We start from the raw sequence: 27,824 nt of genomic DNA on the forward strand, positions 1-27,824 counted from the left end.
TTTTAAAAAGATTATATTGGAGTGGCCTTGGGCATTTTGGGGACTTCACAAAATGGAAAGTTCAGTTGAGGAATATATTTAGTTTGGGTTCAGTGGGATATATTTGTGTGGTTCTAAGTCGTTTCTGGTAATAATGACGTTGTTGTTAGATGTCCTCATGAAGGACTGATTTCTGGTAATAATCTTGCCATCCATTGTGCTGACCTAAAGGAGCAAGGTCAGGGGTCTAGTGCAATATAAATGTGTCCCATGGCACTAGGCACTAGACGTATGTGTATCAAAGAGGAGAGTCAAGGTTTGAAATATAGGTAACCAGAAGCTAGTCTGTGGAGAATTCTCCCAGTTACCAGATATGGAAAACTGCAAGCAGAGGGTTTGGTTCTTACCAATGCTTATTCAAAACAGAAGTTCTCTCCTATCAGAAGTATACTCAGTCATGCAGCATATACAGTAACAAAGGCACTGTACGTTTTTAAGGGGAAGTACCCCAAATACACTTTATATATTTATAGTTTATCAACTTGTTGTAGTTCTTTTTTTTTTTTAATTTTTTTTTCAACGTTTTTTATTTATTTTTGGGACAGAGAGAGACAGAGCATGAACGGGGGAGGGGCAGAGAGAGAGGGAGACACAGAATCGGAAACAGGCTCCAGGCTCTGAGCCATCAGCCCAGAGCCCGACGCGGGGCTCGAACTCACGGACCGCGAGATCGTGACCTGGCTGAAGTCGGACGCTTAACCGACTGCGCCACCCAGGCGCCCCAACTTGTTGTAGTTCTATAAGTAATTACATTTTTGTAACTCCCAATTCTAAAAATCAAACAGTGATAATTGCATTAGTGGAGAAATTATCTTTCTCCTGTCTTATCAAAAAGTATATTACAAGATTGTTGTAAAATGGAGAAACAATCAAAGTGTATGTAGTCCAAAAAACGCAGGGGGAGAAAGTATTGGAGAAGGGTGGTGGGTACTTAATAAAACAGTAAGTCACTTTTCTGGATTTCTGATATTTGTGGTATTTGACAGCTTTTTTAAAAAAAGTTTTTTTTTAATGTTTATTTATTTTTGAGACAGAGAGAGAGCATGAATGGGGGAGGGTCAGAGAGAGAGGGAGACACAGAATCTGAAACAGGCTCCAGGCTCTGAGCTGTCAGCACAGAGCCCGACGCGGGGCTCGAACTCACGGACCGTGAGATCATGACCTGAGCCGAAGTCAGACGCTCAACCGACTGAGCCACCCAGGCGCCCCCTTGACAGCTTTTTTAAGTTGCTAATTTGATTCGTTTTCTCACTGCAAATGAATATTCGCTTCCGTGTCTAATTTTATATTCATAATTGTATAACCGTTTGTTAGGAAGGCTCCTTGATTGCCCCAGCTTCGGGCCCCGGGAAACCTAGATCTGCCCCTGCCCCTCACCTAACCCTTGCCACGAGCATATTTTCGTCCTCTGCCTCTTCTCCACCCTCCCAAGTTCAAATGGCCTCTCTGTGGGCTCCTTGGCCTCCCATCCGGCTTACATCTCCTTCCCAGACTCTTTGCCTCCTTATTCCAAATTCCATCTTCGCTGCCACCTGCTGTCCCCCACTCAGCTCTGCTCACCCTCAGCTCTGTTTTTCCAGTTCAATTCCTGGAACCTAAGCGCAGGACAGAACCTTCCCCCCCCCCCCACCTCCCCTCCTCCCCCCCTCCTTGCTTGGAAAAGGAGTTCAGGCTGGCAGTGGGGACAGCTTGGAAGAGTCTAACCTATTCCTTGATCAGGTGCTCTATGCCTCTCGGGGGAAGAACGGGCAGAGAGCCTGAAATGCTCAGTCGGTCACACCATGGTGGCTTAGCCATAGGAATTCACGCTCTAGACCATCACAACAGCAGGGCAAATGAGCTCTCCTCACCTGGTAGAGGGCATACATAATCTGAGAATTCAAATCTGCGAATTTAAAACTCAGAGTGGGCAGGGACAAGGGAGGAAAACAAAGAAGGCTGCTGTTCAAAAGCACTTTCCTAAAGGCCTCCTGTATCAATAACCCTGCAACCCCTAGGGAAAGGTAGGTTTGGTACAGGTTAGCCAGCTACACTCTTGCTGTTTTGCTTTGCAAATGCAGGCTGAGAAGGCTTAGAGGCTTAGAGGCTGCTCCACCGGAAAATCTTTGGAGGCTGAAGCTGGGCCATCTCACTCACAGTCATCTTGCCACCCTTTCCCCATCCTGGGGAGATACACGTTTGTCATCTTTCAAACAATGATGTCTTAAACGTAGGGCCAAGCATAACATCTCCCTGGGAGTTGTGACAATGATAAGCAAACAAATGTTACAAATGCCCAAAAGTATTCCTGTGGCTAAATCTTACCTATGCTTCTACAAGAACTTACTCCTGCCTCCTTCCCTGCCTCCCTCCTTCCCTCCCTTCTTCCTTCTCTCTCGTTTCTTTTTTCATTTCTAGCAGGCAGGGGACGTTGGGTAACAGAAGACAATGAGATTCCCCCAACTATTGAATTATCTTCAGAGAGAAGGAGTTTAAGTGCACTCATATATCAAGTAGAACAACACACAGTTAAAAATCTGGGCTTTGGGGGCACCTGGGTGGCTCAGTCGGTTAAGCAGCCGACTTCAGCTCAGGTCATGATTTTGCAGTCCGTGAGTTCGAGCCCCACGTCAGGCTCTGTGCTGACAGCTCAGAGCCTGGAGCCTGTTTCAGATTCTGTGTCTCCCTCTCTCTGACCCTCCCCTGTTCATGCTCTGTCTCTCTCTGTCTCAAAAATAAATAAACGTTAAAAAAAAATTTAAAAAAATCTGGGCTTTGGAGGCCAACAGACACAGGTATGAGTCCTAGTTTCAATAGAACCTTCAGGTCCAGGCAAAAGCCATCAAGCTGGTTCTAGGAACGGGAAGAAATTTCAACAAGTGGCAAAGCATTGGGTTGGCTAAATCATCTCAGGGGCAAAACTATAGATTTCATACAGACTCAAATTGTCTCTTCTTTGTCATAAAAGTAATTTTTTTAAGATTTATTTATTTTTGAGAGAGAGAGAGTGAGAGCGTGCAAATGGGGGAGGGGCACGGAGAGAGGGGGACAGAGGATCCTAAGTGGGCTCTGTGCTGACAGCAGAGAGCCCAGTGCGGGGCTCAAACTCACAAACCGCAAGATCATGACCTGAGCCAAAGTTGGATGCTCAACCAACTGAGCCCCCCAGGTGCCCCTGTCATCAAATTAGTTTTTGATGTACTATGTTAATAGCCTCAGTCAGAAAGTTTAGGACACATGGATTCCACCGTATGGAAGGTTATAGTTACTCTTTCCAAAATGTTGAGACATGCTGGTTTCTACAAGTTCAAGTTTTCTTGACTGATTTCTTTGCTCCTTTCAGAGGCCAATGTGTGCTGCGAATCTGTAAGAGGAGGAAATCGTGGGTAATTTTTCTCAAAGTTCTTTAGCCATAGGATCCATTTTTTTGTGGACTGTGTCAAGGAAACAGTGTTCTGTGGGGTATGCTTTTGGAAATAATCACCAGTCTTAGGAGACCGCACCATGGCTATTGACTGTGTGTATCCTCAACAGCAAACCATTTTTGAGCCACATGGATGTCAGCAGGCTGGTTTTTTAGTTGCCCCTTGATCCCTGTCTACATCCCTCTGGGTCCCTGTGAGTCCCTGGGACCATATCCCTATGCAGAGCCACCAAAGCTCATCTACTCAACTGAAGATAACTGTCCTCACATTGTGGACTACTGCAGAGTGGTCTAACTGGCCCTTGTGCTGTTGAATGCTCTGTGCTCTGGCCCTAGTTCTTTGGTTAAATCAAATTTTCTAACATAAATAAAATGGGGAGATGTTTTAAAAAAAGATCTTCTAAGAGATGGAAGCCAAGAGAGTATGCGATCGGTCCAAACACCAAATAAACTTGGCATCCTGAGATATTCAACCGCATCATGTCATTACTCCTGCTAATGGGAGACAGTGCCCGCTAATTGCCAAGATTGAATCATTCCATCTGAGGGCAGAGTTACTAACAGAGGCCAGACCAATTTACTGCTCTATAAATTTTAGAAATGAAAATACTGATAGATGCATCAACCTTCCAAACACAAGGATAATATTTCAATAGTAAATAAATATTGTTGCCAAGAAGATGGGTGTTTTCTACTTCCTTGCCATGAAAGGAATGTACGTGCTCTGAGGCACTTTGGCTTAGGTGGCAGCCAATATATTTCAGGCAGAATGCCCTCTCCTGGTAGGTCCCCCTTTCTCTTAAAGCTCTTAAGGTCAAAACCTGTCTTTGACATTTGCAGCAGATTCTTCCACTTGCATCTGTATATAGATCCCAAATTATTCTAAAAATAACCAAAAAGAAGAAGTAAGAAAAGAGTGACAGCCTCCCTAAATCATACATATTATATATGTGTATAAAAATCAGAAGTATATACAGTAAAACCTTGGTTGGCTAGCATAATTCGCTCCAGAAACGTGCTTGTAATCCAAAGCACTTGTATATCAAAGTGAACTTCAAGAACCATCGGCTCAGTTGTGATTCTGTGACGTCGCATACTACTCGCATTGTAAGACGTCTCTCGTTTATGGAGTTAAAATTTATTAGAAACGTTTGCTCGTCTTGCGAAACACTCGCAGAGCAAGTTACTCGCATTCCGAGGTTTTACTGTATTTTGTATCTGTATGTAAAAGTGTGTGTGTGTGTGTGTGTGTGTGTGTGTAATATACATAATCTCATTGAGGCGTCTTTGAGATGAAGAGGCAGAATTTCTGAAAATGGCAGATACCAACTACCCAAAACGTTTCTGTCTCAGCTATCAACAAAGGCTCTTTCTCTGAACTCCTAGAGCACTTCACTGAACAACCTATTCAGTAATTGTCACTTCTGCACTAGTGATGGCTGTTACTCTCTCCTCTGAGCACTTGCGAGCTTCTTCCGCGTTGAAACCATGCTCCAGCCCCTTGACGGCATGGCAAACCCATGCTGGAGGCTCAGTCGGTGTTTGTGGGACTGAGTTATTTCAGACCTGCTTGCTAGCTCTGCCTCTACCATTATATCAGTGTGATTGGGGACGAATTATTGGGTTGGGGTTTCTCTCCTTTTTTTCTAAGTGCTCCTCCCTGTGACCCGTGGCTGCGGACATCTATAAATGTAGGGTGATGGGGTAACCAGCCACATGATATGCTTAGAGAATGCTCGAATGGCTTTCCCTTTCATGCTGTAACTCCTGTGACATGTCAGCTGAATCTCACAACAGCAATCCCTTGTATTTGGTTAGTGTTTTACATTTTACACAATACTGTCTCCTATATTTTCTTTTGATACCCATGGTTACCTTACCAAGTAGGAAGAGTATATATTATTCTTACATCAGAGATATGGAAATTGGGACTCAGGTACATTCATTTGACTAATAGCACTCGGTTAGCAATGAGTTCAGCCTATGTTTTCTTTCCACTATAGTCACTCTCTGAGCTTAGGCATCCGGGCTGTGAAGTGGGTCTATTCTTTGGGTGGGGTGAGGTGGTATTTAGGACCCATATGTTCGGCCTCTTTCTGCACAAGCATTCAGTAAACGTGGTTAACGTCTCACACATCCAGGTCCCAGGGCTAACGTGATACCAGAAAGTAATCCAGTATTTTCCACCATGTACTTCATGAAAGACTAGCATGATGAGATTTCCCTGAAAAAAAGAAAATCTTGCAGTCAAACCAATCATGTTATGTTTATATTTAGGACCCTTTGTGCATGAAGTATTACTGGCAGATTTCTGCCCACAGACCCTCCTGAGACCCTCCTGCTGAGAAGCAATATATGAAAGTATGAAAAAGACAAATTCTCACAAGAATAAAGAAAATGGACAAAGTCACTAACAGACAAGGGATGTAGACAAACTTGTGGAGGAGAGAAGGCAGCTAGGAGCATGCCAACGGGTGATAGGGGACACAGAAAGCTATTGCCCAGAATAAAGCCCAAGGGGGCTACAGAGGAGGTGGGGACCATGCTTCCTGCCAGGACCCTGGAGAAACAGCAGACTAGCACATGGCCAGTGGGTGGGAAGCGCAATGTGGGGTTCAAGTGGAGTGACTCATTCAAAGTCTGTCTTGGAACAACCACACTGGATGACAGCCAAATGCCTCCCCCAGCTGGAGGTGACATTTTACCTCCAGGCTCTAAATGGAAGGTTCTTCTCAGGAAGCCATCTGATGAGCAGGGGGAGAGCTCAAGCTTCACGGTATGGGCATGGCAGCACCGGGGTAAAGCCTTGCTCACTCTGGCGTTTGGAAATCCGCTCCCTTCCTGCTCACCCTGAAGTGAGGTTGGTTGATTTGACTTCCTCTGTCTCTCTGCCTTCATAAGGTGGCATGGGACCCTTTGACAAAGGACCAGTTAGAAAATAAGGCCAGAATTATTAGGAATTAAAAATGTATCTGCTGGGGCGCCTGGGTGGCTTAGTCAGTTAAGCGGCCGACTTGAGTTCAGGTCGTGTTCTCGCGGTTGGTGAGTGCGAGCCCCGCATCGGACTCTGTACTAACAGCTCAGAGCCTGTAGCCTGCTTCCGATTCTCTCTCTCTCTCTCTCTCTCTCTCTCAAAAATAGTAAAATATAAAAAATTTTTTTAAAAACGTACCTGCCAAATATAAAAAATCAAATAGAGCTGCAAAATAAAGAAAATCTTTCAGAACATAGAGGAAAACAGATAATATGAGAGAAATAACAAGAAACAGAGGCCAAACCCGGAAGGGACAATGTCCAACCAATCGGAGTTACGGAAGGTTTGGAGAATGCAGACAGCAGGGCCCTGCCTGACACACCACACACTCCGTACGGCCACTCCTGTGCCAGACCCCAGATAGGCAAAAGCCCCTGCCCCTGGAGCTGGCCAGCATCCTAGCAGCACAGGCAAAAACAGTCAAATGCAATGCCAGGGGTGGAAAGGAAACAAGAAGATAAGGGAACAGGGCAACAGGAGGTGCCACCGGCTTGGACGGTGAGGAGGTAACACCGGACACTGAATCAAGCGAGGGATTGAACCAGTCAGTGTTTGTTGCGCTGAAGAAAGGAGGAAAGTGCTCAGATGGAAGAGGGATGTGGTGCTGAGCAAGGACCACCTCACTGTTCTCACTTGTCAACTGAGGGCTCCCACTAGATAATCTCCGAGCCTGTCGTGGTTAGAAAAGGGCCTTCGCTCCCATCCAGTAAATCCACTTTAACTGGTGAGGTCAGCATTAGTGGTTTCAGGGCACACATCACGTCTGATGATGTGTTATGAAACACCAGGCAACGCTTTATCTCAGCCTGTGCTTCTTTTCTGGGCGAACTGTTTCCTCCAGAGGTCCCGGGACTGGGGTTTTATACTGTGGCTATTTTTAGTCGCTGTCCGCGGTGGCTGCTGGGACCTATTGCCTCAAGAGGCTGACGAGAACTTTCCCCCAGGGGGGGAGGAGGCATTCCGTTCTGTAATCTTGCCCTGTAGAGCTCTCTAATTGAGATTTGACGATTTCCAACTCGGAGAACTAGATACTTCCTTCATGCATTGCGAGATCAGGTAGCTGTGCTGTGTATTCAGCAGTCAGCAAGAAACTAAGTTATTTTGGTCGGTAGATCCATAGCTGCTATTCAAAACCTTTTTGCTGAAGTAAAGGGGATTGTTTTGCTCTGGGTTGACTGATGCTTGGAAAGCGTTGGTTGAAGGAGGTCCAAGGATGATGCCCCTCCTACTGATTTTTCACAAGAGCTTCCCAGGGCCTGTGCCCCCTACGCATGTTCCTTCCTTACCAGTCAACCAAGACACCGACTGGCATTCAGGGAAGCAACTCGAAAGGTCTGGTCGGGAGATTCTGAGCTAGCTTTTTAACCTGTTAGTGCTGACACTTCCTTCTCTGCTCCAAGATAATACAGGCAGGAGCGGCTGTAAAATCCCCCACTGCCAAAATCATCTTCCCAAAGCACAGTTCTGACCTTGCAACTTCCTAGTTCAAAACCTTCAGAAACTCCCTGCTGTAGACCAAATACACTTTATAAATCTTAGCTGCCATTCCAGGCCTTCTTCAGTCTCCAACACGATCCCCAGGTATAATTTTGTTTCTCCATGCCTCTACCTTCAACCCCCATATGCTCCATCCAAACCATATCACTGAATGTTCCCTATAAAGGTATTTTTCCACTCCCATGCCTATTATGGACTGACTGTGTCCTCTCAAAATTCATATGTTGAGGCCCCGAGTCCCAGTGTGGTAGTATTTAGAGATAGGTTCTATAAAGAAAAGGTTAAATGAGATCATATAGATTAGATTACCAATTAGATTATCGTCCTTATATCAAAAGAAGAGACACCAGAGAGCCCATTCTCCTCCCCATGAGGACATGGAGAGAAGGCTGTCATCCATAAGCCATAAAGAGAGCTGTCACCAGCCCTACCATGCTGGCACTTGGACCTTAGGTTTCGAGGCTCCAGAACCGTGAGGACATAAATGTCTGTCCTAAAACCTCCCAGTCTGTGGTACTTTGTTACGCAGCCCAAGCTGACTGATACAGTGTCCTTGCATGTGCAATCCCTCTTCACAGAGTGTCTCTTTCACTTTCCATTGGACCAAATCCTTCAAAGAAATTCTTCCTTTTCTGGGAAGTTTTCACAGATCTTCTTAGCCAGTAATATCTAACTTTTACAACTTCCCAAAGAACATTGTCAGCACTTTAAAATTGTTTTCATTTTCTGACTAATAGTTACTTGAAAATATGAAATCTTTCCTACTGAACTGAAAGTCCTTGAAGGCAGGGACCTTGAAGGCAGGTACTTGAAGGCAGATACTCATCCGTGTGTCTCCCATAATTATCTAACCATCATCTTTAACATGTGAAAAATGATATCTGAGCTTTCTCTAGGCATGTGTGAAATGCTTTCTGCATTTAGTTGGAATCTTCACAGTCACCTTACAAAGAAGGTATTGTTATTCTCATTTTTAAAATAATGACATTAACTGTATAATTCCACTTTTATGAGGTCTCTAGAATAATCCAACTCATCAAGACAAAAAAGCAGGATGGTGGTTGACAAGGGCCAGGGGAAAGGGAATGGAGAGTTAGTGTTTAATGGGTACAGAGTTTCTCTTTTGCAAGAGGATAAGAGTTCTGTGGGTATATGGTGGTGACGTAGCATGACAACGTGAATGTATTTAATGCCACTGAACTGTATGTTTAAAAAAATGGATTAAGATGTTAAATTTTATGCTAGGTGTATTTTCTCAAAATTTTTTTAAATAATGAAACTGAGTCTCAGAGAGGTAAAGTAACTTGCCCAAGGTCGTCCAGCGAGAAAGGGGGCATGCTTAGATTTGAGCCGTCTCTGCCCACTCTTCTTGTTTTATTTCATTTTGGTGCATCTTCTTTCTCCATTGTATAAATTCTGGTGTTCCTCAAAGCTCTATCCCTAGCTTTCTTGGATTCTGGGTTCAGAATTAGAAAACGATGAACTGTCTGGGTAAACAGAGTAGAATAATGTGCCCCCTGCCTAAGCAGCATCCCTACAACAGCTGGTTTCTTGGGTAGACTTGAATGGATGCCAGCCCTGCCTCCCTTAGACCAGCACCCCTGCATGAGGTGTAACCTGCACAAGAAGTGGTGTGTGTAATGTGTTGTCCCAGCTCATGAGAGCCAACTATCTCTTCCCAACTTCCTGTTCAGTGATGCCACACCGGCCGCTGGAAATTGGCTTTGGTGGGAATATTTACATTATGGAAACCAGCAAATACTAAAAATGAAGACATTTCTTCCCAGAGAAACTGTTGCTAAGATTTACCAGCACACTGCTGTGCACAACGTACAAACTGGCTTTATTGGGGTCTCTACTCTCCTCTGGCTTGAACTTCTTTACATCAGTTGCTATGGCTGTTATTTCCATATGCCAGCAAGACCTCTACATCTATTGTCCCTCTTTCTACTTTTAGACCCATAGGTCTGCCGCCTTATTGGGCACATCAACCTGTATATGCCAGGGCACATTAAAATGTTGAAAACAGCTCCCTTCCTTCAAATTTTCTCTTCCTTAAACTATAGTGTCACAATCCCCATGGTCTTCCACATCCAACTAGGTACCCAGTCTCAGAAGTTCTGTCTCCTAAATAGTTTTCACTGACTCCGTGTTTGTCATTGCTTTCTGTATGAGTTCAGACTCTCATCATCACCATCGTCGTCATCATCATCATCATCATTATCATCATCATCATCATCATCATCATCATCACCTCTCACCTGTGACACAATATCGACTGTTTCTCTTAGCCGGCTAACTGGTCTACCTGCTTCTTCCATCCTCCTTATTATATCAGAGGTTCAAAGCTGTGCAAATGGAACCCATCATTATTCTGCTTAATTTTTCATGATACCCCATTCACTACAAGGTAAAATCCAACTTCCCTAGTTTAGCACACAAAACCTTTCACAGTAGGGCCCTAACCTTGATTTTCAGTGTCATCTAGTGCTTCCTGAAACATAGTCTGTGAACCACTTGCTCATTCCAAATACCCTCAGATTATTGTTACTGCTATCAGATTGCCTTCCTCTCCCCTGCTCTACCTGGGTTCCCACACGACCTTTAGAATCCAACTCACGTGTTGAGTTGTGAAATCTTCCTGGGCTTCCTCCCTACTCCTGAAAGATCAACCCCTCTTTCACCACACATTGTCACCTTCACGGTGTCCCTCTTCCCACCTGTGTTGAGTGTTTGTGAGATTCCTGTTCATTGGTATAATCTTAGTACCTCACAGAACTCCTGGCATATAGCAGATACCAAATATAAATTACCTGGAGACATAAATTTGAAGTGAAGTAAAACGATTTCTGTTCTTAATGATTAGAAAATGTAGAAAATCTTTCCATCTCTTGAGCTCATGTCATGTATCCGTGATTCAGTTAGGCACTTCACTCTGTGCTCTCCGTGACTAGCCTCTGTGGTGGGGATCACACCATATCCTCCAAATAGAGATATTAGTGTTCAGGGATGTCAGTCGATTTCCTTCGAAGTTAAAGAGTTAGTAAATAGCAAATCTGATATTTGCACGCAATTCTAACTCGAAATTCCATGCGTTCCCCACCACTCCATGACTCGATTGAACAAGGAAGACCTTTGTAGGAACAAATAATGATGACTAAACGTAATCGGGGAGATATCTGGAACATGTGCGAAGTTCCATGGGCACAATCTGCAGGGAGCCACTGAGTCTGAGTGGGAGGGGACTTGGAGGTGAACTTGTGCTCTGTGCCAGATATTGCTTACTCAAACCTTTCCATGGCTGGCATGACTGCCCTCTACTATACGACCAAAAAATATTACGCTTCTTAGACTCCCTCGCAGTAAGAATCTAGATGTCTGGTTTCCCCCAAGCAAATGCGCTATGTGTGGGAACTGACTGGCAGAAATGAACCTCATGTAGCAGCAGGGTGCACGGTATATGAGATCTGATGGCGAGCACTGTGGCAGAGGCATTGGGTTTTCCGGGTTGCAGGTCTGGCGGAAGGTTTAAGGCCTAGCCCTAGTGTCACAGAGGCCAGCAGCGGAAAGCAGCAACAGCGGGCTTTCCTCTAGAACCGTCCCAAGATATGGTTCGGTGTTTCTCCAGGCTGTTTCGTCCCTGGAGGCATAGCACTTAACCCTGGCTCCTGGCCAACCCAGAAAAATCTGTGAATTCCCTAACACTGTGTAATAAATCCCTCTCTTCTTAAACTCTTAGTGTGGATTCTCTTTTCTGCCACTAAGCCTGCTTACCAATACAAGTACTGTCGACAGTGATTGGCTTGCTGCCCCCCAAGCAATTATTGGAGAGATTATTACAGAAGCGTGTAGCCTATCTTAGCTGTTTCACAAGGCCACACGATCCATCGATCAGCAATTTGAGCTCCATGTGAGGGTTTAAAGCAGATACATATTTGTGTTATTCATATTGTTTTAGTTTATTTTTAAGTTAATTCGGATGGTATGATATTATTGTTCTAAGCAGAGCCAGTTCAGACTGGAGGGAATCCTGCCTCCTTCTTAATGTGAAATTAGCCTGAGGAATTTAGTAGCAGCGATGTGGCTCCTTCTCAGAGAGGGTGGTAATAAATCCAACTTGCCAGGATACTTGAGCGAGCTCCTGCCGCATGCCAGGCATTGAGTCAGATAACCATGGTTTAATCTTCTGAGCAAGTCTGTGAGATGGGCATTGATGGAAAATGAGGCCCAAGAACTTAGGACGTTTGCCCTAGTTCAACTGGTTTATAAATGGCCTCGTTGGGACTATCACCAGGGTTGGACACAGAAGCCCACGGTCCTTCCATGTTGCCACTCTGCCTGCAGCGGGAGCGAGGAAGTGAAGCAAGATCATCGTCCCTCTTACACTAATGAGATGCTCAGTAGAACGAAAAGTCCCAGCAACAAGGGAAAGAAAGGCAATTGAGGAGAGATGGCAGGCATGGTTTGTTCCCTCCCCAAGAGCACTTCCCTTCAAACTTCCTTAACATACCCTACTTTTCCAGGTGCTCAGGGGCCCTCTTTACCTTGAAGAAGGTGGACTCAATCCCTGTTCTACAGCGTGGCCTCCCATGTGACTGAGAAGTGAGGAGGGCTGCTCTCGACCTCATCGTGGAGTCGGCTGACCTCACCCCAACAGCCAGGCTCCAGGACTCTCACCACACATGAAAAATAAAACCCTGCTTTTAAAGCCATTGTCGTGGTTCCTGTAACAAGCAGGCAGAAGCCCTTCTTGCTTATACAGGGGTTTATAATTCATAGGAAGTCTTAGGAGTGTTTGATGAGATCGCAAGAAGACATGAACAGGAACCCACCCAGAAAGTGAGGCTGGGAAGTTCTATTACGTCCTCATCTCAAGCTATGAAACCACTGAGAGCTTGAGCAAACCAGAATCACCTCTTCAGCAGATCCTGGTCAACGCGCTCCCCAGCATCATTACAAGGCACGGGCCAACCATAATCCGGGTTGGTTTTGGCCTGACATGCTGTGTCCCGAGATGGCAAGGACCGGGCAAGGCTTTGCAGGTTCCTCTGCATTTCCTAGGGTATCGTTCTCTTAAAAGAACCAATGAAGTGATAGACTGCTCTCGTTAACGCCATGACAGCGGGGACTGTGCCTGAGGCGTTCACCACTGGACCCCCGACATCCGGCCCTAAGACAGGTACAGAGGAGACACTCACTAAACATCATTCGAATTGGATGGAATTGAATTACGTTAGCGTCGCCAGTAGATGTCGGGACCAGGATTTGACTCACATAGTCTAGTTCCATGGTTTCTGCTATAAAACACTCTGATGAACTGCCTCCTAACATGACATAGGATTAAAAAGGACAATGCATTGCTGAGGCCTGGAATCTCCTCCCTGATTCCTCCCTGCCACCCCAGTGCCCACATTTCCTTCAAAGTTTAAGACCTGCTTCCTACGTGAAGCCTTCCCAGATAAATCCAGTCTCCTTCATCTCCGAATGCCTTTCGTGCGTATTGGGTACTATGCATCATATGTTCGAGAAACTGTCTTGTATCAATTTCTAAATGCCTTATAATGTTAATCCTTCTTGCTGAGCCAGCTGGTCACAGTCTCACAGAAATAATCCCATCGGAGACTGCTTTTCTGTCTCTCACAGTATCAGCACGTGAAGTACAGAGTACATGCTCTATAAAGATTAATTGACCTTCGATTTGAAATGGATGAAAGGGATGCCTACAAAGGGATGGGCAATTAACCTGAGCTCATTCTCACAGCTATTAAATTTTTTATTATAGAATAAGAATCACGTTCACAAGAGAATTGTCCAACCTTCACCCTCACATTTTCTTGGTAAACAACCCTTCCCTTAGCCCAGCTGACCTTGCCTCCTTTAACTTGCCAAGTTATTTTGAATAAGGAGAAGGATCCTGGTCTGTGTGTGTGGGTCTCAGGATTAATACTACATTTGGCTCTAGTGGCTGAAGGGGCAGCCTCTTGGATCCTCAGAGTTATGCTTCGGTGGAGAACCCTTGCCACAGACAGACCTGCGGGGAGCCTGGGCATGGCCAATGGATATTGACAGCTTCACTGACATTTACACGAGCTGATTATTAGTTGAAGAACTTTGCGTAAACAGTTGCCATTTCAAACCAATTGATTTCTGTGAACTTATAGCACAGGTACTGCTTATGAATATGAATACTTTTCACTGGTGATTTCTTTATTTTGTGGACCTGACCACTCCTCTGTCTCACTATGAAGCCCAACTTCTTATTTTCAGATGAAGGAATAAAGGCTCAGAGAAGGGTCTGTGACCACACAGCTGATTGATTTTCATGCCAGATCTTAACCCATCTCGCCCTACAATAACACTGCCCTATAGAAACTTCACCAATAATATTCCATATTTGCACTTTCCATGTACTTAGCCCCATGTAGCTGTTGAGCACGTGCAATGTGGCTATTATGACTGAGGAACTGAATTTTCAGTATTTTTTAAATTTAAATTAATTTAAATTTAAACAGCCACATACGTATGAGCGCCCGGCGCTTGACTTCAGCTCAGGTCATGATCTCATGGTTTTGTGGGTTCGATCCCCATGTCGAGCTCTGCACTGATGACACAGAGACTGCTTGGGATTCTCTCTCTCCCTCTCTCTCTCTCTCTGCCCCTCCCCAACTTGTGTTCTCTCTGTCTCTCTCAAAATAAAGAAACTTTAAAAATAAACAAATAAACAGCAACATAGGGCTAAAGACTATCGTTCCAAATAGTACAGCTCCAGAATAACCGACCCAATTTGTAGAGGGTCGGTATAAATATAAAAAGGCTATCTACCAAGTTCCTTCCTTTCTTGCCCCATAGAAGAACAGGGCAAGAATATTCCTGTGGAAGGAAAAAGCATGCAGTTACAGTGCAGTCAACAAGAGGCACTCATGTCAGTTACCCATCACCACCCCACATATTTGCTATGCAGTTGCTATCGTCGAAACCGCAGAATGTTAGTGGTTTCCCAAACAATGCATTCTCTTATTTATTTTGGCTGTTGCCATGTTACTGCTGTGCACGAAGCCCTGGTAAAAATGGGAGGCTGATGGCTTGTGACAGGCCTGTCACTTCTGTTGACCCACAGGCTCATGAAGGGACGCGGAACGCTCTGCCATAAAGCATAAAAGTGACGCGTGGCTTAAAGCCCAGATTTCTAATCTTTGTCTTCACAAGATCTTTGTCTTGCACAAAACACTTGGTTTCAGGCCCCCCTGACAGGGGAGGTCATCTCATATTTTTGAGGGAGTATCATCTGAGAATAGAGCTGCCAGTTAATGCATTTTTTTATGTACACAAATTCATCCTGGACACTTGGGGCCTGGGTACTGGAAGGTAGCTTGAAAACAGGATTCTCTCTTGGGAATAGTAAAGCTCCCTCCTCCTGGGATTTTCCAAAGGAACTCATAGAATCACCAGGTCTGAATGGTGAGAGGTAAAAAGATGAGAATGTGGCGCTGCATTCTGGCTTGCGTTGGTGAATGATTAGCTGTGGCATCGGCTTTCCTGTCTCTTCACTGCTGAGAACATTGAGGTACAAAATAAAGACTTTGCAAGCGACAACATACTCTTCAAAGAGGAGGGAAAAGAAGGAAGTTTAGCGAGCAACCTTGGCCTGAAAGCCAAAATGTTTGCTATGGTTGTCTCCCACAAAATCACTTTAATGTCATTATCATTAGATGTTAGTCCAGTTGACGTTTCTGACTACATTCCAGGCTGTGATTTGAACTTGAATCCTTTCCAGTGTTTGGAAAGAAAGGAGAAGCAACTCAAAAGAAGTGGGAATCTTAAAGTCGATCGGGACAACCTCCACCTCTGGCCAGAATGGAGTATAAAGACCCAGATTTACACTTAATAACCAGAACATTACTTTAAACAACTAGTAAAGCAGACCAACTATATGAAGTGTTGGTCTTTAGACATTGGGGAGGGGCAGCACAGAGCCCAAGTAGAGCCTGATGGTCTCTCTTAGTTGAGGAGATAACCGAGTTTGGGGTTTGGAAAGGTCAGAGCAGCTAGAATTCACAGATCTAAATACCAGAGTGGATGGAGCTAGAGTGAGACAGCAAGAGAGAGGAACTACCAAGTGTGAGGAAAGAACTGGAAGTGAGTAGGAAAAACAATTCCAGGATCTCACATAAGACTGGTAATAGTTTGGTTCCCAGCAGTCAGAGTGGAAAGACCTCCTTGTATGCAGTAGCTGGAGTCCTCAAAAGGGTATTCCTTCCATAGTAGAACCAAATTGGCTTTAAACCATTCTTAGGGTAGGATTTTCTGGACCCACCCTCGCAAAGAGTACAAGTAAGCTTCAAAAGGATCAAATTTGTTCCAAGTAACTTAACTGCATTTCAGAATGAGGTCCAACATTACTTAAAAGGAACACAACAAAATCCAGTATCAAACAACATAAAATTCACTGTCTGGCAGCCAAAATATATTATCAGACGATGCAAATAACTACAAAAACATAACTCATAATTAAAGAAAAAGCCAATCAATAAAAGGAAACCCATCTATAGATAAGATGAAAAAATAAGTATACAAGGACATTAAAATTATCATTGAGAATAGACTCCATATGTTTAAGAAGGTAAAATAAAACATGAATATAAGGAGAGCATTGGCAGTAAATTCAACATTTAGATTAAATCAACAAATAATTTGAGGGGTGAGAATTACCAAATCGATCTACAAAGAAATATGTCCCTGGATTTCCTTATATCTATTAAATACACTGAATTTTCAAGGTGGGGGGGGGGTGTAAACCTCCCCACCAAGAAACGTCAAGTGAAGATGCCTCCACTGGCAACTTCTACCAAGCTATCAAAGAAGAAATAGTACAATTCTACAAAAGGTCTTTCAGAAAACAGAGGAAGAGGAAACACATTCTCAACTCACTCTGTGAGGCCTGCATTACCCTGATAACAACACCAGGCCAAGAAATTAAAAGAATACTACAAACTAAGATTCTTCATGAATCCAGATGCAAAAACTTCAACAAAATTGTAATAAATCGAATCTAGCAATCTATAACAATAATAAATCATGACTAAGTGAAGTTGATCCCAGATGTGTAAGGTTCGTTTAACACCTGAAAATCAATGAATTTATTTCACATTAACAGAAAACCAGATGATAACCTCATAGCTGGAAAAATTCAGCACACATTCATAATTTAAAAACTCTCAGAAAAAAAAAAACTAGGAATAGAAAGGAACATAAGACATCTGTGAAAGGCATACAGCTAATATCATCCTTAACGATGAAAGATTGAATATTTTCCTTCTAAGAATGGGAAGAAAGCAATGATGTCTGCTCTCATGGCTTATGTTCAACAATGTCCTAGAGGTCCTGGCCAGTGTTGTAAGACCCCATCCTACCGGGGGGGAGTGGGGGGAAGAAAAAAGAGAGAGGGAAGGAAGGAATAAAAGAAAGAATACAGATTGGAAAGGAAGAAATAAAGATATCCTTTTTTACAGATGATGTGAAAATAGAGGAGAAAATCTTCATGACCTTGGGTTAGGTAATCATGTCTTAGGAAGGACAGAGAAAGCATAAACCATAGAAGAAAAAAAAAGGAAAAATGGACTTTCTCAAGGTCAAAGACTTCTGTGTTCCAAAGACACTATTATGAAAATGAAAAGTGAAGCCACAGACTTGTAAACTATTTGCAAAACACTAATCTAAGAAATTGTATTGTGAATCTATAAAGAACTCTTAAAATTCATTATAAGAAGACACCATACTAAAATAATAATAACTCAACATCACTCATCATCGGGGAAATGCAAATTAAAACTACAATGAGATATTAACCTCACATCCATCAGGATAGCTAAAACCAAAAATACAAGAAACAACGAGTGTTGGTGAGGATGTGAAGAAAAGGGAACTCTTGTGCACTGTTGGTAGGAATGCAAACTGGTGTAGCCCTTGTGGAAAACAGTATGGAGATTCCTCAAAAAGTCCTTAACCATTCCTTAAAATTCCTTAAAAATAGGGGCACCTAGGTGACTCATTCGGTTAAGCATCTGACTCTTGATTTCGGCTCAGGTTGTGATCTCTTATTTCTTGGGATGGAGCCCCACATCCTACTTTGTGCTGACAGAGTACATCCTACATGGGATTCTCTCCCCATTCTCTGCCCCTCCCCTCACTCACGCACATGCTCTTTCTCTTAAAATAAACATTTTAAAAAGAAAATAAGAGAAAAAAGTTAAAAATAGAACTACTTTATGATCCAGTAATCACATTACCCAAAATACAAAAAGGCTAATCCAAAGAGATACATGCCAAATTGTGGACGAAGACCAAGTGTCTGTCAGTTGATGAATGGATGAAGAGATGCCGTGTCTATGTACACACACACACACGCACGCACATATACATACATACACATACACACACAATGGAATATTATTCGGTCACAAAAAAGAATGAGGTCTTGCCATTTGCAATAGCATGGATGGGGCTAGAGAGTATAATGCTAAGTGAAATAAATCGGTCAGGGAAAGACAAGTACCATTTGACCTCACTCACGTGTGGAATTTAAGAAACAAAACAAATGAACAAAGAAAAAAAGAGAGAGGCAAACCAAGAAACACACTCTTAACTAGAGAGAACAAACTGATACAGGAGGGGAAGGAAGTGGAGGGATGGGTGAAATAGGTGATGGGGATTAAGGAGTGCCCTTGGCACAATGAGCACTGGGTGATGTACAGAATTGTTGAATCACTATCTTATACATCTGAAACTGATAGAACATTTTATGTTAACTATATTCGGATTAAAATCTTAAAAACGTACTTTAAAGCTGCAAGGAAATAGCATTATACTTTACCAGCGCACCTAAAACTTAAAAGATTGAAAATACCAAGTGCTGGAAAGAAAGCAACTCGAAGTCTCATACAAAATATAGGAAGTCACTTTGAAAATAATTTGCAAGTTTTATTATAAGGTTAAATATCCACTGACCATATGACACAAGAATTCCACTCCTAAATATTTGCCCAAGAGAAATGAAAACAGAATCAATAGAAAAGCTTCTTTGTGCATGTTTATAGTCGCTTTATTATAATAGCCCCAAACTGAGAAAGAGCCCAAGTATCCATCAACTGTTGAATGCATGAACAAATTGTGGTATATTCATACAATGCAATACTACTTAGCAACAAAAAGGAATGAACTGCTGATGTATATACTAACATGGATGAATTCAAAAGCATAATGTGAAGTGAAAGAAACCGCACACAAAAGGTGACACAGAGTTTAATTCCACTTGTGTGACAGTTTTTAAAAGGCAAAACTATAGTGATAGAAAGAGGATCAGTTGTTTCCAGGAGTCGGAGGGCGGCTGGAAGGAGACTCACAGCAAACGAACAGTGGGGAGCTTTTTGGGGTGATGGAAATATTTTACATCATGATCGTGGTGGTTGTTACACGATTGTATACATTTGTCAGAACTTATTGAAGCTTACACTGAAAATTGCTAGATGTATGCAAATTATATCCCAAGAAAATTTGTTCCAAAGAGGCAAGGTGCACCATAAGGTATACAGTAATATCATAAGTGTTAAATAAAAGGCAGAAAGGAGAGAATTTCAAATATGTACCCATACAGGCTGGAATGTGCACAAAATATCTCAGGAAGCCTATACATGAAATTTTTAGAATATATTGCTTCAGAAAAGGAAATGGGGCATCTGAGGGGGGTATGATGGAGCAGAGACTCTGTCTTTTGTACCTTTCAAATTTTGAATCATGCAAATAATAAACCTATTCAAAGGGGGAGAAAAGTCCGTCGCGTTCTAAAACCTGCTGTTATTCAGTATGATTTGAGTCAGAATCCTGTTCTATGTATGAACATCTCTCTTTGTTACTCATCATTTCCTCCTTCCCCTGTTTTAAAAATCACAGGACTGCCTAAGAGTATATTCAATATATACTTCAGAGCATGACAATAAAACAAGTTTACAATGTGAAAGAGAGAGGGTGCCCGTGGGATTGAGACAAGGTTACTACAGGGTCGAATGAAGTTCCATGCACAGCAGGTTAGAACCAGTGGGTGCTTTCGAGCTCATCTCATACACCTGTTTTTTATTTTTTGTTTTTTCTTTTTTCTTTTTTTTATGGGGAGAAATCTAAAGTGCATGTGACTTCCCCAAAGGTGCACAGCTAGTCAGTATCAGAATCCAGTTGGGGCTTAGCTCCTAAGTCTTATTACAGAAATAATATCAGTAGAGCAGGCAACCTAGCACAGTTCAAAGTACACGTTCAGCAAAATGAGTTTCCCCTTCACCTCTTCCCCCTGTATCGGCTGGCTTTTCGTCAGGACTTGCCGTCCACCCATCCCCAACTCAAAGTCAAACATCAATGGAAACAGGAACCTAGGGTCTTTGCTTTAATGCTGACCAAATTTCCCAGAATACACTAGTAAGTTTTCCTTTAAAAAAAAGAACTTAATTGCCCTTCCCATAATCAGCTCAGTTTTAATCCATTTGACAAATATTTATGAGCCCCCCCCCCACCCCAACTACGGGCCAGGCTCTGGGCTAATGGTGGGCGGACATACAGAGGTGAATACGATGTGGTCCAGAGTGCTTTCCCTATGGTGCTTACAGACCAGTGACGAACAGCCTTACCCAGGTAAGTGTAATATTAGGGGACACATGGTAAGATGGAGACAAGGACAGAGGCAGTATCACATAGAACAACCTGGAGTTTTAGAAATGGCTTCATGGGGAATTTGAGTCCAGAAAGATGAGGACAAGGTGACAAGGTGACAGAGGGGAGGAAATGCTATAGACAGAGGAGTCAGCACGGGCAAAGCCAGGTGAGATTGAACATGTCCAATTTGTGGGGAGCTCGGTATTCCTGGGACATACTGAATGAGGCAGAATGTGATGGGAGGAGGGACCAGAGAGGCTGTTAGATTGTTAGGAGCGAGGTCAAGGCCTTGGTGACGCTCAAGGGTGGACTTGATCTTGTTGGCAAGGGGCAGGGCTTAAAGCGGAGAGGTATCTAACGTACAATTCTGTTCCAAGGGATGGTCTTTACTCCAGTAGGTGGCTGAACCATAGTTGACAGTTCCCATTACTCTGACCAATATTTATGGAGCCCTGATGACAGTCCCAGCAGCCTGCAGGACACTGTGCTTCAGAGGTAAGTAAAATGTGGTCCTTTCCTCAAGGACCTGACAGTCTGATAAATTACTCTTCAGAAAATGGGAGCTCAGAAAAGGATCTGTCACCCACTTGTCCAACCCTGTGCCCCTCCCCCAGTATTCTGATTGGTAGCCCCCTCCTGGTCAGTTGGTGTTCTCTCCCCCAGTGTTGACACGACTCACCTTCTCCTGGTTAACGTGTTTGGTTTTGGCCTCTACGTCTATTGAGAAGACAGTGTTAGGTCAATTATATAGCTGCAGAAACACAACGGCAGGCCCAGGAGGGAGGACACATTGCATTAGCTACGGTGACATGGTTGCCACAGGCTGCTCCTTGTAATGTTTAACACTGACAGCTGTGGGAATCCTCAAGTCCTTTGATTTAATGTCCCTTCAGAGCTCAACAAATCAAATTAAGCGCTCACATACTGGCCTTCTGCCCAGCCTCAGGATGATGTTAAGAACATGTCAGGCACTCTCATAAATGTCTGGGAACCAACGGGAAGGTACAAACCATCCACGACTTCTCACAGAACCCCTTGCATTTGGTGGAAATATGGATCCCAGGAATGGCTGTCCATGTTCCCATGCTTCAACTCCACCAATTCCCACCCTGCAGGGGCTGTAGCGGGTTGAAGAGTGCCTCCCTCCCCAAAGGTGGGTCCGACCAGAACCTGTACCTGCTACCTTATTTGGAAAAAAGGGTCTTTGTGGATATAATTAAATGAAGGATCCTGAGACGAGGTCATCCTCGATTAGGAAGGGCCCTAACTCCATTGACAGGTCTTTACAAGAGAACGGAGGAGAAAATAGAGGCAGTTACAGGAAAGGCCATGTGATATGGAGCGGAGAGTGGAACGATGCAGGTACAAGCCATCAGAGGGGATGCCAGCAGCCACCAGAGGCTGGAACGGGCAAGGAAGGATTCTCCCCTAGAACTGTCAAATGGAGTGTGACTCTTACCCCGGAGCTGGGAGGAGGAAGGAGCCTAAGCAGGCTCCCCTTGTACCCTCCTCTTCCGTGCAAGCAGAGAAGCCCCTGTACCCCCCACTTTCACTTATAATTCCCATTCAACATTGAATAAAGAACTGCCATGGGGATGGGTAGGGAATTGGGAAGCAGGGATTATGACTGCCACTCTTCTTAGCACTGCTGAATTTCGTGAAAAAAAAAAAAAAAAGTTCACACATAGGAGCTGAGGTCTCCGAGTGAACAATTATTTTAAGAGGAATGTAAACTGAAAGAGTTAACTCCAATATTTGCTTTCGGGAACTACAGATCTTAAATAACACAAGACCACACGTTACTATCAAACAGTTTTTCCTGTTGCTAATGCCAGCTGGAGATTCCAATAGTTCTGTTTCCTCCTGCTCCTGTTTGGTTCAACACCAGTGGCAGGCTAATTTCTAGTGAAATCAACACTTTGCCAAATTTACAAGTGTTTTCATGTGCCCGTAATGATGATGACGATCCACCTTGTCTGTTGCATAAAGGTGCATGGATGCTTCTGTCCTGAGAAAAATATACCTAGTCCTCACTAGGAGTGGGGTTTTGTGGTCTTTTCTTTTTTCTTTCCTTTCCTTTTTCCTTTCCTTTCCTTTCCTTTCCTTTCCTTTCCTTTCCTTTCCTTTCCTTTCCTTTCCTTTCCTTTCCTTTCCTTTCCTTTCCTTTCCTTTCCTTGTTTCGAAACTAACTTAATGGTGGATATGGAAACTGGAAGACTGCTTGAATGCACCTGCTTGAATGTCACCTCCTTGGTGGGACCCCTCCTGACTCCTTCCTGCACTCTTGAGCACTCCATCCCCAGTACCCACAGCACTCAGTTAACTCATCTATTTCACTGAAATTAACCACGTGCAAGTCTATCTTCCGCACCACGTTGCTGATTTCTTGACAGCCAAGTCCCCCCTCCCTGTCTTCATTCCCCTTTTCCCCCAAATGCTCAGCATAACACCAAGCAAGTTTTGACGGGTACCTAAGTAGAAGCCAAACACTCTGCTAGGTGCTTTTTAGAGACTGTATGGTAGAAGAAAGGAAATACAATGTGCACACAAAACAACTAGGGAAAAGTACAAAGTAAAAAAAAAAAAATAATAATATATGAAATTAGTAAATAAAATGAATTTTATTGGAGGAGTAATTGGAAACCACAAAGGAGAGAAATAAGCATGACCTGGGGGGTTTGTGGGTTCATTTTATTAGCCAGAAATAGCATTTGCCAATATGTGGTCCTCATACTAAGAAAAGTGTAAATATGAATATTATCAGGGAGTGGACGTTGGGGGAAAATGTTCTGCCTTCTTGATTAATAAAGATGATTTGTCTAGCCCAGAATGCTTTTTTATGTTCTGATAAATCGTAGTAGTCTTTACTGTAAATGGTCTGTGTGTAATAAATAGACTATTTATTATAATATCAGTCTAAAACAAAGATTTCCAAAGTTCTCAGTTTATATATCATAAGCATTAAACATTAACACTGGCTGTTAGTGTCTTACTACTACACTGAAATCATTTTACTTCATCAGATAGTTTAGTTATATTGGTGTCAAAAGGGCAAACTCAATGACAGAGGTTACATTTATTGACCATATATCTGAAGTATCTGTGACCTTAGAAATGCTAAGAAGGAAAGCCCAGCACCTGACTGTTGATTTGACTTCCTCTCACCAGCCTTGGTTTCGTTTTTGAAAATCAAGTTGACAAAGGAAATTTAACCAGACGAGAAAATGTACTTAACGTCTGTCACAAAGGTAAGGATTTGAACTGCATTTTCTGCTCACTTGTAAGTGAACTTTTAAAAAAATACTTTGCCCATGGTATATAAAAGTCAATGATCAGACACACAATTTAAATGCACTTTCCAATACTTATACTTTTGAGCAGTCCCGCGTGAACTCTGGAATGACTTGTTTATTTTTTATTTAATTTTTTTCAATATTTATTTATTTATTGACAGAGAGACAGAGACAGAGGGTGAGCAGGGGACGGCAGAGAGAGACGAAGACACAGAATCCAAAGCAGGCTCTAGGCTCTGAGCTGTCAGCACAGAGCCTGATGCGGGGCTCGAACCAACGGACCGTGAGATCATGACTTGAGCTGAAGACGCTTAACCGACTGAGCCACCCAGGCGCCCCTGATTTTACTTTTTGATTGGGGGAACACAGCAGTCACATTTTCAAAATTACACGAACAGAAACAACATTCTAGAACTAAATTTTGACAGTCATTGTGACATTACTATATGCACATATATGTGTGCATATTTTTATACCATGTATTTGACAGATATCAAAATAAATGCCTTTGATATATTGTTGAAACTTAATTTTCTTAAACAAATAAAAATATAAATCATCTTTTCCTTTTCTTTTTTTGTTTTTTTAATGTTTATTATTTATTTTTGAGAGACAGAGAGAGATAGGGCTCAAGCAGGGGAGGGGCAGAGAGAGAGGGAGACACAGAATTTGAAGCAGGCTCCAGGCTCCCAGCTGTCAGCACAGAGCCCAACGCGGGGCTTGAACTCACAAATGGCGAGATCATGACCTGAGCCAAAGTCAGATGCTTAACCGCCTGAGCCATCCACGTGCCCCTGGAATGACTCATTTAACCAGCCATACTCTTGAATATGTCTGGAGGTCCAAGGACCATGACATCATGCATCTTTCCCTGGACACTCAGAAAAAGAAGACACCATTTTCTCCATCTACACATGCAGAAGTGCCTACCAGAGACAGCACTTACCTTAACAAAGAGGATAATCTCAGGGTCTGTGGAAGTTGATTCACTTTCTTCCAAACCATCAGCAGCAGAATGGCAGGTGGAGGAATCCTTGCTGGCAAAGAAGGCCCTACTCTGCTGGGTGGGGAAGGTTGGAGAGGGCAGGCCTTTCTCCATCATGCCTCCATCTTCCTGGGGTTCCTGGGCTGGTGAGGGTACTTCTTCCCAGTCCTGGGCTGGTGAGGGTACTTCTTCCCAGTCCTGGGCTGGTGAGGGTACTTCTTCCCGGTCCTGGGCTGGTGAAGGTACTTCTTCCCGGTCCTGGGCTGGTGAGTGTAATTCTTCCTGGTCTTGGGCTGGTGAGAGTGATTTTTCCATTGAGTTGTTCCAGTCTTCGCTGGAGACTGGTGGCTCACCCTGTTGAAGATCCTGGGACTCAGGACATATGTCACCTGGCAGGAGGTAGTCTCCTGCTTCTGGTTGGGAAGAGGTCAAGCTGTTCTCCTCACCCTCAGCAACATCAACTGATACAGAGTCGTATTCATGGTTTTCCAGCTCAGTGGCATATGCATCATCTTCTGACCTCAAGCCTTCATGGATGTTATCATAAAGAGGGACTTCGTTTTCTTCTGGCATTTCTGGAACCTCATACATCCTTTCTTTTTGGACTGTGTCATAGATGGTGCTGCTATCTTCACCATTCATGTTCCTTGATCTGATAAATCTTTTGCAGGCAGACCCGAATAGATCAGAAATGAATAAAGGACTAGAGGATGCGGCACCACCTTGCAGAGGAATCAACAAGCTTTTGAAACACGGCAACTAGCAACAGCTACCAATGACAGGTCTCTAACAATCATTTACCAGAGGCTTTAATCAGCAAGCGACGAGTCCATTGGGCACCAGGTAAAGCTTACACTCTCAGTTAACTCCTTCACTGCTAAGGATAGTTTCAAGTAGAGTCTGGGGTTTTCCTCACTGCCAGTAACTCCAAGATTCTTTGGATTAACCGGAGGTTGAATTATCTTCCCAGTGCACGCTTAAATTCTAAATATTTAGCCATGGGTCGCTAAGCAGGGCTCCCTCTTCTAATTGCCTCCAAATGTTGACAACATTCAAGAAGTCCCTGCAATTCACTTCTTCACTGTCGTCACTGATCTGTTAATGGCTGAATTCATTGCACAAAACAATTCCTTGCGTATCAGTACCCTGTGATGCATAAGCTGTACATGCTCCAGCTAGGTGACAAATTCCATTTGCATTTCTTATCTGGAAACACCACCAGGTGATTAAATGGCAGAGGGAAAGGAGATAAATGCACTGGCCTATAATTACATCGGTACAGACCACCCAAAGATAAAAACTCAAAGATTTATGGCTTTGAGTTTTACGTTTCCCTCTTAAATCCGTATGATCATCAACAAAGTCAACGAACTTTTATACCGAGATTCTGCTATGCACAGGATACTGAAATGAGCGCGAGTCCTATGTGTTAGAAGATTCATTCTCTGCTGTTGAGAAACTTCTTTTTTTTTTTTAATTTTTTTTATCTTTATTTTTGAGAGACAGAGAGACCGAGTGTGAGTGGGGGAGGGGCACAGAGAGAGGGAGACACAGAATCCGAAGCAGGCTCCAGGCTCTGAGCTGTCGGCACAGAGCTGACGCGGGGCTCGAACTCACGAACTGCGAGATCATGACCTGAGCTGAAGTCGGACGCCCAACCGACTGTGCCACCCAGGCGCCCCTCTGCTGTTGAGACACTTCTAAACATAGTTGGAAGACTAGAAAGAAAATCTAGACCCTAATGGGCACAGAATAAACTATCCAAGGTTTTCTTAGTGCAATTGCCCCAGGTCTGGGATAAGCAGTAGGAACTAGATGTACAAGGGTGCCTAGTTGAAGTCACTTACAAATGCCATAAAAATACAGGCTCTTTGTTTCTAATCTGGTACTCTATTCTGTTAATTCCCATTTCCCTTCATCACACCATGTACGTGGTTCTCTGTGAAGTGACAACCAGAGAGGTTGTAAAGGGACTTTAGTGTCCAGAAATCATGTGAAAATTAGGAAGCAGTGCAACTGTGGACGTAGAATTTGATGAACATCTTATTCACAAAACTACCTTGTACCCTTAGCTCCAATAATGTATCCAGGAATCTTCTGCAGCAAACTAGAGCAGTATTTCTAGAACTCTAGCTTTGGGGATGGCTCAGAGACTAGATGAGTGGAAGGTGACTAGAGACAGACTTTAAGCATCTTGATGTTAGTTAGCCCTTTCTCTTATTGAAACATGAGGTTCGGTGTGTCCAAATCCCTGATAAATTACCATAGGTTCTATAATTAGGCACTTATATCTCAATGGAACCCCCCCCCCCAAATTCTACGCATAATATTAGAGCTGGAGAAAACCTAAAATGTCATTCAGTCTAACGTTCATTTTCCGATTGGAAAAAAGCCTGAAACCTAGAAAGGGGAGGTGAGTGGTCCAAGTTCACACAGAGAGTTAATGACAGCTGATTTCCGTTGCGATTTCCTAACCTCCAGCTTGGTGATATCTCAGCTACTCCCTCCTGAAGTCAGTGTTTTCCAATCTACTTTCATCATCACACAAGCCTCCTCTCCTACCCTCCCCCCCCCACAAGGAATCATTGTTAGATATTTCCCCGCCATGAAATGAAAGTCAACTGGGCTCAAACTCAGGTAATGGCTCCCCATTTCTCTCAGTAAAAGAGCCAAAGTCCTTACAGTGATCCACAAGATCCTAGAATATCTGCACCAGCTTTCCTATACCTTTCCCGCCTTTGCCTACCCTGTTTCAGATGACCTGGCCTCGTTGCTATTCCTGGAACATTCCAGAATCGCTGCATAGGATCTTTACATTGGCTGTTTGCTCCACCTGAAATACATTTCCCCTGGATGTCTGCATAGTTAATTCCCCAA

At 43.4% G+C, this 27,824-nt stretch overlaps 2 protein-coding genes across 28 annotated transcripts in view; one reads left to right on the top strand and one right to left on the bottom strand.

Moving 5' to 3' along the window:
- Nucleotides 1–24,466, top strand: part of LOC147580969 (uncharacterized) — a 57,273-nt gene extending 32,807 nt beyond the window's left edge. For 15 of the 27 annotated variants that reach the window (XR_015251260.1, XR_015251259.1, XR_015251266.1 and 12 more), the window contains one exon: nt 12,497–14,279. Coding sequence is in view for 5 of the 27 variants with exons in the window: in XM_086707003.1 (XP_086563129.1) it covers nt 12,497–12,568 (72 nt within the window). In the remaining 22 variants the exon portion in view is untranslated. Of the gene's footprint in view, nt 1–3,361; nt 3,405–10,153; nt 10,376–12,496; nt 14,280–21,064; nt 21,165–23,837; nt 23,918–24,123 lie in introns of those variants that run through there. The other 12 variants (XR_015251278.1, XR_015251274.1, XR_015251270.1 and 9 more) reach the window with 7 other exon arrangements.
- A 304-nt stretch (nt 24,467–24,770) lies between these two features.
- LOC147580970 (chloride intracellular channel protein 5-like) lies at nt 24,771–25,589 on the bottom strand. Its single transcript, XM_086708387.1, has 2 exons — nt 24,909–25,589; nt 24,771–24,833 (listed from the first exon to the last, which is right to left on the bottom strand). Exons 1-2 carry the CDS (start codon nt 25,587–25,589, stop codon nt 24,771–24,773), a joined length of 744 nt encoding a protein of 247 aa, XP_086564513.1.
- Between the last annotated feature and the right edge of the window lie 2,235 nt (nt 25,590–27,824).

This window comes from Puma concolor, chromosome B2 (genome assembly GCF_028749965.1).
Source record: "Puma concolor isolate L17-30 chromosome B2, mPumCon1.1.hap2, whole genome shotgun sequence".
NCBI lineage: Eukaryota > Metazoa > Chordata > Mammalia > Carnivora > Felidae > Puma > Puma concolor.